The 12,888-nt window shown below is 34.2% G+C and overlaps 1 protein-coding gene across 2 annotated transcripts in view; it reads right to left on the reverse strand.

Annotated features, from left to right (window-relative positions):
• The window catches only part of LOC149220433 (uncharacterized), a 186,600-nt gene extending 178,489 nt beyond the window's left edge, over positions 1-8,111 (reverse strand). The window contains exon 1 of one of the 2 annotated variants that reach the window (XM_089384788.1): positions 7,913-8,111. In XM_089384788.1, coding sequence (XP_089240914.1) covers positions 7,913-8,077 — 165 coding nt within the window. In that variant the 5' untranslated portion in view covers positions 8,078-8,111. The remainder of the gene's footprint in view (positions 1-7,912) is intronic. The other variant, XM_089384790.1, reaches the window with a different exon arrangement.
• Positions 8,112-12,888: the final 4,777 nt, after the last annotated feature.

Genomic DNA, 12,888 nt, shown 5'->3' on the forward strand with positions numbered 1-12,888 from the left:
GTATTTAAATAATCGTAATTCCATGCAAACACAACACGTTACTATTTGAAAAGGAAAATGAATGCTTGTCATTCTTGTGGAGAACAACATGTACCGAGGTTTAAATATTTAAGATCGCCTTGAGTTCTGAAATTGAATTGTTCATATGATAACTTTAAGCGCTCAGTCTTAATATTAAATGGTCCTCTGAACCGGTTTTACAGGTCGTAAATTTTTTCTAGATACACCACACCTTTAGGCATAATATTCCCTTTCACTAGACCAACTGCTTCCTACAAAGCCTTATCGTGCTCATCTTCCTCAATGGTCGCATCTTTAAACATGCTTGTGATGGCCATAAAATGAAGTATCTGTTGGTCGTCATTAAAAATGTGAAATTTAGTTACGTTGTCAGGTGCATACCACTTATATATAATTTCTACAGAAAAACCATTCTCAAAGGCGACATCCTAGCAGCTGCATTAGCTAATGTATCTACTGTGACATTTTCATTCTAGGAACATAAATGATATTAAAAGTTTTAAACTGAGAGATGAGTTGCCATACCTCCTGTTGGTAGTTTTTAAAGCTTGGTGAAACAAAGTGGATAATATTTTGTACCTGGCAGGTAACAACCTCTGAGTCACCAATTACCTTGAGTATATCTACCTTAAGGTCAATGACTTTCTTTAATCCTATAACGAGTGCTTCATATTCAACAATGTTATTTGTGCACTCAAACTCCTAAAGTCATGATAGAATATACTTCTTGTTGTGCGGGTCTGTGAGAACACAACTGACTCCAGAACCATCCAGAGTTTTTGAACCATCGAAATATAGAGTCCAAATATCATTAGCTACTAAGCTAGTTCCTATACTATTACTACTATGTACATATATGTTACAAGATTCATTAGCATCAATTGAAGTCAAAGGAAAGAAATCAAACTGTGTATCTAGTGGGACGGGTGATGACTGTGCTTGATAACACTCATGATCAATTTCCAAGAAACAATTCCCGAAGATCATGTTTGCAAATCTGACTCGCTCATTATGACCTTCAAGTGGTGTGTGGTATGTTTCATGTATGGTTCACTTTCTACTCGAATTTGGTCATTGCAGCCCCTGTATGGAAGCCATAAATGCATCGAGTCTGTTGAAAAATATCCTTGAAGTTTACTGGACCACTCTTTACTGAATAGTAAACCATTAATACATTGTTGGACTCTATGGTTTGATGAGAGGCAAATAATAACGTTCTTGAGTTCACCAATTGCTTGGACTAGAGATATGTTTGGTTGAATGAGCCGTGCATCAGTTTTATCCCTTTTAGAATTATTTTTCTTAGAAAAAGATAATGGCATTACATTTACAAATGTACTCGAATCAACCAAACAATTATGGACATTATAATTAAAAATTTCAAAAGTTAACAAAAATGGGGGGAAGAGAGTGTTAATATTTAAATTTACAACATTGACTATAGATTCAAGAATTCTAAGAGACTTACAAGAAACTTCTTGAGAAGTAAAATATTTTTCACTTGACGAAGTTTGTGAAAAGGCTTGGACAAGCAACTCACATTAGCCTGCTATCTTTGCGAGCTCAAAGATTTAAATGCTAACATGAGTTATTTTCATGTCCTCAATGATATTATAATTAAAGCTTTCATTTCGAACAGGTGGTGCTATAGTGTCTAGAGGTGTAGCTTTGTTGGATACTTCCAAAGTGATAGAATTTCTTTTACTGTTGGTGGAAGTGTTCTTAGTAGTAGTATTCCCAGAATTATTCTGTTTGTTTTGAGTAGGATTAGTTGGTGGTAGTATCCTTATTAACAATTGTTTCTTCAACTGTTTTCTATTCAATTCATGTTCAGAAATGGGTCCTTTTCTCCTCAAATTATAATGACCAGTTGACTGCTAAGGAGGATCTTCACTTTTGAGTGGTTTGTCAATGCTTTTCTTGTCATATTGAAAATGATATCACAAGTATTGACTGAATACCTAATACATAAGCTTTCTTCAGTCGTGGAAGGTTCATTTTTTCTTCTTCCTGCTCTGAACGCTCATATGCTAATAGAGCATAAAAAATATGTGCTGCTATGGAAATCATGTTGTGGTTCCATTGTGGGCATGTCTTCTTCGAATGCCTCTCTTGATGGAAAGTGCAGTAGTTTTCCACATGCCTAAACCTTTGACATTTAGCACAACATTTGAGCTTTAGGTAGTAAAAAAGGCTTAAAGGAATTGGTGCTGGTAGATGCCTCGCTTGAATTTTTCTTTAATTCTGATACTTCATTAGTGAGTAACTTTAATTATTTGGTCAAGCTTTCAATATCAAAAGAATATTTTTCTTTAGCTTTATTTGAAGAGGCTTGGTTTTTCTTACCAGCATCCTTGGTGTCTTTAGAGTCATCATCTTCGGTCGCTCCAATGGAGTGCAAGTCCTTCTCAACTACAATGGCTTTTGCAAAATTTAAATCCAAAGCCTCCTTTGCAACTCTCTTGACAAAGATGGAAATGTTTGTGGGAAAGGAAACTGTGTAATAATCCTTCATGATAGAATAGTGTGGTTGAACATCAGTGGGGAACTTGTTTAATATGCGAGTGAACCTTTGATTGAAATAATTTACTTTTTCCTTATTATCCATATTGATGTTCTTGATTTCTTTCAATAGCATGGCAAGAGTTTTATCATCCACAAACTTTTCTAGGAACAATTTCTTAAACTCCCTCCAATTGCGAATTGAATTGGCTAGAAGACTATGATACCATATAAATTCTCTACCTTCTAAAGTGTACGGAAAGAGTCTACAAGCAACATCATCAAAGCGTACCTCAAGAAGTATTCAATGCATGTAAAATTCATCTATATGGTCTTCAACTTTAGTTTTCTTGTCAAGATCAAACTTAGATAACAAATTCTCTAGATGTTTTGGAATTTTATGAAGATTTTTTGGAAGAGTGAGTGGCCCTTAGGCCATCCAATCCAAGTCTTGATCAACCATATCTTCTCCTTCTTGTTATGAGTCAGAAGAGTCTTTTCCTTCACCATTCAAATCCTAGTTATGACCAGACCGCTCTTCATCAGAAAATTGAAAATATCCCTCATCACTTTCTTCCCCAATAGGTGGAAGGTCCCCTTGTTAAACTATCTCTTCCGAGGGTTTTCTAACAAGGATGGAAAAAACCTAATCTTCCATTGATGAAACCAATACACTAGTGTGAGTTCTTTCTTTTTGTTTCAGAGTATGAGGAAGATTCTGAGCAATAGGGAGTAATCCAAGAGCTTTCACAAAATTATGTATAATGGGCTTGATTTTCTGGAGTTGATTGTAAGTAAATTCAAAATTCTGTCCCCAACCTAGGTGAGAAGATTCTACAATTTCAGGAATAGGATATGGAGTAGAACTCGTATCGTTATTACCTTGTACAAATACTTTATTGTTAGGGTGAGATGAATTATCAACCATAAAAAGTTGGCTTCCCTCCTTCTAGCACCATAATGTTGACGATGTTGGATCCCACCAACATACAAGGGATTTCCCCGATATGAAGTCCCAACTAGACCTCACACTATTTGGTATAGGAGTCCCATCGAAAATTATGGCCTAATTTCCATTAACTTAAAGATTTTCCTTGGATTGAGCAGTTAGCATGAGAGAGTAGTATGCATATACTTTTGAACAAGCAAGAGAGTACACCTTGTGAAGTGTTCAATTGTAAACGTATCAAGGTTCTTCCACTGTAGGGAAAAAAAGTGAGTCTCTAAAATAAGATTAATTGTATTAATCTAGTAAAGACTCACACAAATAATATGAAGAATCGTTAATCATCAAGAAGAACAATTTACATAGATGTCATGATCATTATAACAATCACAACACATTTCCAACAAGTTGAGCACCGAAGCCACCGAAATAGTTAAATTTTTTTAGTACATATGTAAGCCAAAACAAACCACAAACATTTGAATAATAATCTCAAAACGTCCACGATCTATGCACAAAATGTGCTAGCCAAAACAACTTCAAGTATTAAGAAAAGGTTCCAAGATACATGAGTACAATGAACACCACTAGCTCCAAAAGTGGAGCGTTATAAACACTACTTGCTCTCCAAAAGAACTATCTCTATCTCTCTAATGCCTTGTGCGAGAAGCCAAGGTAAAACATTGTTTTCTTGAGAAATGATGCTTCTTTTATAACTAGAGGCATGACCTTTCATATCCTCATGGTTCTCGAGTTTCTCATATGAACTTTCAACTTCTTATGACCTTTTTTCTTCTATACAACTCTTGGACTAATAAATGACTCTTGAACTTATTCATTACTTTTAGAATTACATGTATCTTTTGGACTTCTTCATATGGCTCTTTTGTCCATACATGAGTCTCGGACTTCTACATTTTGTCTTTACAATATTTACATAGCTACATCATCATTTCCATATCATCATGGGGTAGCAACATGTAAGTCACTAACATTGATGACTTGGACTCATAGTGACTGATGACATGGACTTTCTTGAGAGGTGACAATGTTGCCACTTGTATCTTCGATCTTGCATGTAAATTTCACGTTGGTGTTGTCTTTACCCTCCAAAGAGTGTCAGATCACACAAAGTCTTTATGAGATACTTTGATCATCAAGATTCCAATGTTCTTCATCTTGTTTCATTATGTGTTCTTCAATCTCATATACTCCCTTTGAAAGATCTCCTCATGCATCCTTTCCATGTTGTTCTGGAACACCTGCAACTAAGATCACTCATGGAAAGCAAACATCAATTTGAAAACCTCCTATTCTAACATGTTTCATGTAAATTTTCTGATCATGGTTCATCAGTGTGCTCAGGAAGAGAGGAGAAAGCTTTTTGGGCACAGGGCACACTGTCAAGGGACAAGGGTTGAGTGCTTGAGGCTTGTGGATGCATTGTGTGTTCAATTGAGAAGAACAAGCTTGAGGGAGGGCATAGGGCATAGGATGAAGGATGAAGGGGGATAAATTATGGTTGTTGTTGTTCCATGCACTCAACTTGAAAGTCTAAGTCGTAAGGAGGGTGTAGGGACAGTGTGAAGGCTGAAGGAAGATCTATGTTCAATTTTGATGCACCATGTGCTTAATTGAGGGCTTAGTGAGGGCGTAGAGTGCATCCCGAAGAAGGAAGGATTGACTGTTGCTTGATGATGCGCCATGTGCTTCAGAAGTAAGAGGCTTGCTTTAGGGCATAATTCGAAAAGGGAAGGAGAGGATGTTGCTTCAGATTGCGCTATGTGCTTTTGGGAGGGTGTAGGCACATTTTGAACAAGGAAGGGGTCCTGAATCAGCCTTAAGAGTGCGTTGTATGCCCTCTTAGCTTTAGTGGGCCAAAAACTAAATTTTCCAAGTCTAAACGATAAGGCAAGGGGAAAACAAAACGAGCTATGCGTAAAAGCAAGTGCGACACATACCAACTCATCAGTAAAACTTAGGCAAGATCAAATACTGAGAAATACACATCAAAATGCTAGTTTACAAACACTCTCCAAGTACAATAGACAAAGTGTGTGCGACTATGACCAAAAGTGTCGTTTTATGGCTAACCAATTTGTTATAATCATGAAGTACACCATAGATGTTCTAAACAATGCGATGACACTTAGGAATGAACAAGAACACTTGAAACATGTAAAATGACATGAAGCGATACTTCACGAGCAAAGCGATACTTGATACGATAGTTAGGTCGGCTCCAAAATTTGAATGTAGTGAAATTTTCGAGGGTGTTGTGGCAGCCACAACAGGTTCCTATACTTTTGGAGATGAACCTCGCTGAAGTTAGGACATGTGAATGGTCCTAAAATCAATTTCAAATGAGTAAACTTGGCATATTTTCTATAATTGCATGCAGGACACACTTTACAAGTTTGCTCTTGGAAGTAGGCCACAAATAAACATTTTTTGTGAAAGTTACCATAAATTTCACTTAACACATCAAAATTTGGCCAGACTAAGGGAATTGTAGAGAAGGCATATTAGAGTGCTATAGGACAACGTTTTAGATTCAGGAGCGCTATAGTCATCTTCAAACCATCATTTGAGACCATTTCCAATTCAAAGAAAAAAATCAACTTGTAGCATATTTGAGTTTTTTTAGAACCACTGAGCTTTAGAGCTAGGTTGTAAAGTTTGTGGTCTTCCTTAAACCACCATTTAGTAGAAAACATCATCTTTTGCTAGGCATTTGTTTGGGGTCACCCAAAACCCTAAAATTCAAAGTGCACATTTAGCTATTGACAACTATCCACTTCCAATTTCGACTCTCTTCTGAGACTCACATACACCCCTTTAGATTGACGAGAGAATGTTGAAAACATAACCAGTTAGGGTTATGATTTTATTCGTTTGAGGGAATATAAAAAAAAGGAATATAAATTATGGTCAAAGACCCAAAAGACCTCTTGAAAAATGAATCAAAGATCATACATTATGTAGTTATATGTGTATTTTATTTAAATGAAAATGTATTTCATGCTTTTCTCTTATTATCACATGTTTAACACTTTCAAGTACTTTGTAGGTAAATGATCGTGATAATAAGTCTAAATGTTTTGACTTTTAGTTTACAAGCAGATTTTTAATCAATTTCACCTCAATTCTTTACTGTCAAACAAGATTTTCAAGAACCTGAATCTATTTCCATGTTTAGAAAAAAGAAGAGGTCATAATTTTGCGTTGAAAATAATAGAAATTCTGGCAAAATTTTGATAGAATCTCACTGATTTTTTATGGAAATTCAAGTTAATGCTAAAAAATTCATGATAATGCTAAATCTATTTCCACCATCAAAAACTTAAACACTCCAATAATCAATTTTTTTCAAAATTTCTGAGCTATTGAAAAATTTAAGAATGTAAGTTGGTGAACAAGTCTATGAAGTCAAATATCTAGACTCCACTAACCAGATTCGATTCGAGTCTTAGAAAAATAAGGTAAGTTCCAAGAAGTTAAAACGTTTATACTGCACCACATGCCTATGGGTAGTTAACTATTTCTGAAAATTGATGCAACCTGTCATTTACCGGGTTTTCGGCAATGTACGGATAAAACAATCCTTGAAAGTCAGAGCGATTGCCACTTCTGCAATGAAGAGAAAGAAAGGCACCATAAAAATCTCCTAGAGTAGAGTACAGTACACCCATTGATATGCAGACATCCTCGTCCTGCATCATCGGCCACAATCACCCCATGCACAAAATTGTGTCTCATCACTTTAAGGTTCAATTGAACTGGCGAGATTCTATCTCATCACTTTAGGGCTCAATTGAACGGGCTAGGATCACAGAAGAAAATATGACTTGAGAACTTATTCCAGTCTTTTAGCCATAGAAGCCATTTTCAATATAAGTTTTGGATTTTTATTTTAACGTATGTATGTAATAGTATTTATGTAGATTGTAAATTTCTGGAATATTAAGAAAATATTTTACCGTTTTTTTTTTCAAATTTGGGATAATAAAGGTAGATGGTAATTTCATGATTATTTGAACATTTGGGTACGATTTTTTGAAGCGTTTCTGATGGTTTTTCTGGTCTAATTTCTTTAAAATCTGGCAAAGAATTTATTGAAATTACAAGTTTGATGGGTTATCTCTATACGATCCTAGTCCCCTAAAAATTTTTCAGAGTGCTGAATCCATATATACAATCAAAAAATCAATTTAAATAACACCAGCACCAAGTTCAAAAAATCAGACTAAAAACAACTCCTTTAAACATCAATATATATCTATTGAACTGTGTATTATCATTATTGTTTAAGGAACAAACAAAGATATGGAAAACTCTACTTCACAATCATAAGTTTACTCTAATGAATAAACATTATAAACAACCGAATAAGCTTAAAATTACAAGAATTCAATTCAATTTTTGTGGGAGAGAGAAAGGTACTGCAATGGTGAAGCCTCGGAAAACGTCCAAAGTGGCAACTCTGCTCTTGGTTTCATTCGTGGGTATTGCTGGAGTAGTTTGCCCATCTTGAATATCGATAACATTGCTGCTCTCCGTTGTTGATTGCTGCTGCTGATGCTGCTCTCCGTTGTTGAGATGCTGCATCTTCCTCTCTTTCCAACTTACAGGAAGACGACTACACTAACACAATAATCATACAAGTCTTAAAATCTTGGACAGCATTCCACTAATACATAGTGCAACACCTGTCAGATCACATGGCGCATAAAGGATTAGAGTGGCCTGAGGATACCTTTCCTGGAACTCTCAAATCACATGGTACGTTATGGATGGAGTGCTTTTAAGTATACTTTTCATTGAAGATATTTTTTTGGTTAGGTTTTTTTTTTTTTTTTCCAACGTAAGCCTGATAAGATGGGTTGACTTTTTATTTTTTTAATTAATGATTTAGATTATTTTTAAGGAATATGTTTAGTGTATGTTTTGTTTGAATGTTTATTAATGATTGTAATGTTTTAGAGAGTTTGTTAAGTTGATAAATTTAAATTGGTGCCACTAATTTTTTAGGGATTTGAAATTATTCCAATTCTAATAAGTTCATATTTTAATTAGATGAACAAATTAATCTATAAAAAAATTTTTATTTAGCAAAATGGTTCATTTTACAATAAGGTGTAATTTTTTTTCAAGTTAAATTAGATTTGTGCCACATGGCTCTTCACCAACTAATTTCCTAGCGATTTAAGATTATTCCAATTCTAATAAGTTCATATTCTAATTAGATGAAGAAACTAATACATAAACAAATTTTATTTAGTAAAATGATCCATTTTACAAGAAGATGTGTATTTTTTTTCAAGTTAAAGTTGACCCATAACCTTTTTATACATGGTTAATAAGGTAAATGTGTGCATTGGTAAGACATTCTTCTTGCAAAAGTCTTTTCTGCTATATTTATAAAGTCTTCGACTATATCGACTACAATAATATTTTTAATAAGATTTTATTGATTTAAAATTGTGAAAAACAAAAATCATATTAAATTATTAATTAGCATTTTTAATATAATTTTACTAATTTAAAATTATGAAATAACAGAGATCATATTAAATCATTAATATCATATTACATGCTCTATTAAAAGTTAAAGTAAGTCACCTTAAGTGATCAAGATCATATCACATGATAAATTGAGGAAATGTTGACCCTTTCCATGGTCTAGATGATGATTATCACTGATATTTGTTATGATTATATGATTTTTTAAAATTAAGATTCTTATTATCAACCGATATTTGCTATGATGATTATCATTGATATTTGGTATGATTATATGATTTTTTAAAATTAAGATTCTTATTATCAACTGATATTTGCTATGATTATATGGGTTGTTTTGTTTTGTTTTTTTAAAGATTATTATTATTATGAAGGTCGGTTATGGTTATTATATGGTTTATTAAAAATTAATCTAAATATTGATTATATGGTTTTTTTGAAAATTAATATTATTATTATTGTGGAATATATAATTAATTAATTAAGTTGAGTGGGCTTAATGTTAAGTTTCTTCTCCCAACGAAACTAACTGTAGTAATTTCTGGAAACCAACTACAGTCATTTCCTTAGATTATGGAAACCAACTGCAGTGATTTCCTTAAATTACGGAAATCGACAGTTAATTAATTTCTTGTTGAGAGCTTTTGGAGTGGTCCATTTCTCTTTCTGCAGTTCTCTACCATGATCTGCGGAACACTTGACACATAGCCAACAGAAGCTTGATGGAAACTTGGCTATATATACTTCTGTTTGGTCCCCAAGCTCACTAACTCAATCCCCTTCAGTCTTACACCATCAAGTTAGAGTGAGCAGAGCTTGGAAGAGCCACACCGATGAGAGATTTTGGGTGAATTCTTTTTCTTTCTGCTTGCGTGAGGATTGTGTTACGATATTTACCTTCATGGCTGTCTACGTATCAGGAGCTTCAATGTGTTGTTAGGTTTTGGGTCTTTATAAACATTGCCCACAGCAGGTGCTAAGATTTGGGTGTGTTGTCTGCTCGAGTCCTTACGGCGAGCATACACATGTTATTGCGTAAAATATTACCTTGTGACAGACCTCTTGTTTAGTCTTTTACATTTTGGTGAAGAACCCATCTCCGTATGTAATAGGTTTTGATTGCAAAATGGGGCATCTGATACAGAGATATTTTGAGCAATCGAGACGGAATTCCATTGGCTTGTATAGTGGAGAAAGAGAGTATCGTTGGAGCAGGTCCGTAGATAATTTGGGAAGTCACAATTGCATAGTGTATGATATACCAAATTTGTAAAATCTGCCAATCTATGACTGTTTCTGCTCAACACTGAATTGGAGCTCGTGGGCTACGTGGAAAACAAAAGGAGTAGCATCAATGGCCGGAGGTATTATTTATTGGGCATTAAAGTTTTCGATTCTTTAAGTATTTTATTCCGCATTATAGAATCATTATAGAATTGGTATCAGAGAATTTTTTTAGCTCTGCCTTGGTGTTTATGGACATGTTCTGTTTGGCTAAATGTCAAATTTTGAGAATTTATGAATTAAGGCAATTTATTTGGAAATATGTCTACTTTTTTCCCAATTTTTATGCTTATAATATTTATTTAGTTTAATTTGGAAAATTGTTTTGCAAATTTATTAATTATGCTCATATTTTATTTGCATGAATTGATTATTTCTGCTCTAATTAATACATGCTATTTTGGATGAGTATACAAGACCCATCGTTGAATGTTATGCATGAATATTATAGTTTTATTTATGCAATTTATAATGATTGTCATATCAAGTTAATTTTTATGCATAAAAGAAATAATGTCTAAGTGATCCATATAATTTTTATTTGATTAGAGAATAGCCACAACATCTCTAATTAAATAATATTATATATTATGATTGATTAGGATCACATAAAGAATATGTAGACATTAATTGTAATTAATTATACTAAATATAATAAATTTTATTCCACATGAATTTTTATTATATTTATGTAATTAATTAGCATAATGTTGGGTCCCTATAATACTAGTGATTACCCTATTACTATTGTAGTTATACCCCTTATTTATATTGTTGTGCCCCTATTACCCCCATATTGTCATTTCTGTGCCCCATAGAATCCCTCTATTGTTATTTTTGTGGTTTTATATTATTATTGTTAGGTCGGCTGGATTATATTGTGACTTCTTAGACTCCTATATATAGAATGGAGGTTTTGTCATTTGAATCATCCAAGAATTGTTCATTTATGTAATGTAAAGGAGGTTTCCCCCTCGAAGAGGCTGAATTCTAAGGCGTTGATCTATTTTTTCTATCTTTTCTTGAGCTGGTTTCATAACATTTGGTATCAAAGCTTTGGATTCTAGGGTTTCGCTGCTCCAAACAGGTCATCGTGGCATTTTCGCTATAACTTTTTTTCTGTGATGTTTCAGAAGTCGCAAAAAAACCCATTTGAGAAGAAATCGCGCTGAAATTGGGTCTGAATTTCAGAGCTTTTCGCGCAATATTTTCGGATATATGATCTGAGGAAGTTGGTCTTTTTGCAGACTCCTGAATTACATTCAAAACAGGTGACCTGGGGAAAATCGTCATAACTTTCTCTCTGAGGATCGGATTGAAATTTCATAAGAAGGTACAGAAAGAGGACGGACTGTAGTTTCTTGTATGCATTTTTCAGATCCATAGGTCGAAACAATGACTCGTGGCATGTCGTACAAGTTTTCTCTACTGAACTAGTCTATAAGCAAGTCACTGTGGGAGATTTCGCATAAATCTTCCTTGGAGAAACCAATTTGGGTCAGACTTGTGGCATTGGAAAGAGGACTCAGAAGGCTACTACAGGTAAAAATTTCAGAACTGAATGATCCGAAATTATAGAGATACATCAGATTCAATATCAGGCTTCTACAAAGTGAAAAAAGGTGTGTAGTTTTTTTTTTTTAAATTTTTGCATAAGCTTGGTTTGAAGGAATTCAAAAGGCATAGTAAAGCATTATTATCGGTAACTGATGCCCCGAGGAAAGAAAATGAAAAAACCTAGTAAGGAACTTGAAAGCTCTAGCATGATTCATGAAGAAGAGGAAGAAATGCTACATGATATATCAAAATTACAAGAACAAGTGCAACAAATGTCACGCTCACAAAAGCTAATAGAAGCTAAGATAAATGGCGTGGAATCTAAGATAAAGGGCATGGAAGCTAAGATGGATGATTCGAACACAGATTTGAAGAGAGACATGGCAGATTTGAAGATAGATTTGAAGACAGACATGGACGAATTGAAGATAAATATGAATAAGTTGCTACAAGAAATGGGCACTAAGGATGAAAGGGTACTAAAGGAAACTCATGATGAGAATAAAAGAAATGTTAATCATGATTCCATAGATGCTAATGTTGGATCGAAGACTCACCATATTCCAAAAATCGATATGAGGAAGTTTGATGGCAAGGATCCTGCCACATGGATATTACAGATGGAGCAATTCTTCGATCTCAATAATGTGCAAAACACACAAAAGGTACGTATGGCAACTGTATATTTGGAACCAAATCAGTTTGTATGGTATCAATGGCTTTGCTCTCGTAAACAATTTATCACTTGGGCAATTTTTACGGAAGAATTGATAGCACATTATGAGGATACAAAAAGCAACACTTTTTTTAGCCAATTGATAAGTCTCAAACAAAAGGGTTCAGTAATGGAGCACATTGAGGAGTTCCAAAAATTGAACATAAGGGTAAAAGATATTCCAAAGGAGCATAGGGTTGATGTGTTCATAGGGTCTTTAAAGGATAATATCCAACATGATGTTCGCCTTTGGGAACCTGATTCATTAGAGAAGGCATTTAGGTTAGCAAGAAAAATGCAAAGCAAAATTATGGCAACCAGGAAGCATACCACTCACAAC

Source organism: Pinus tabuliformis, chromosome Q, assembly GCF_031772625.1.
Source record: "Pinus tabuliformis cultivar Carrire ecotype Pingquan chromosome Q, CPIR1, whole genome shotgun sequence".
Taxonomy (NCBI): domain Eukaryota; kingdom Viridiplantae; phylum Streptophyta; class Pinopsida; order Pinales; family Pinaceae; genus Pinus; species Pinus tabuliformis.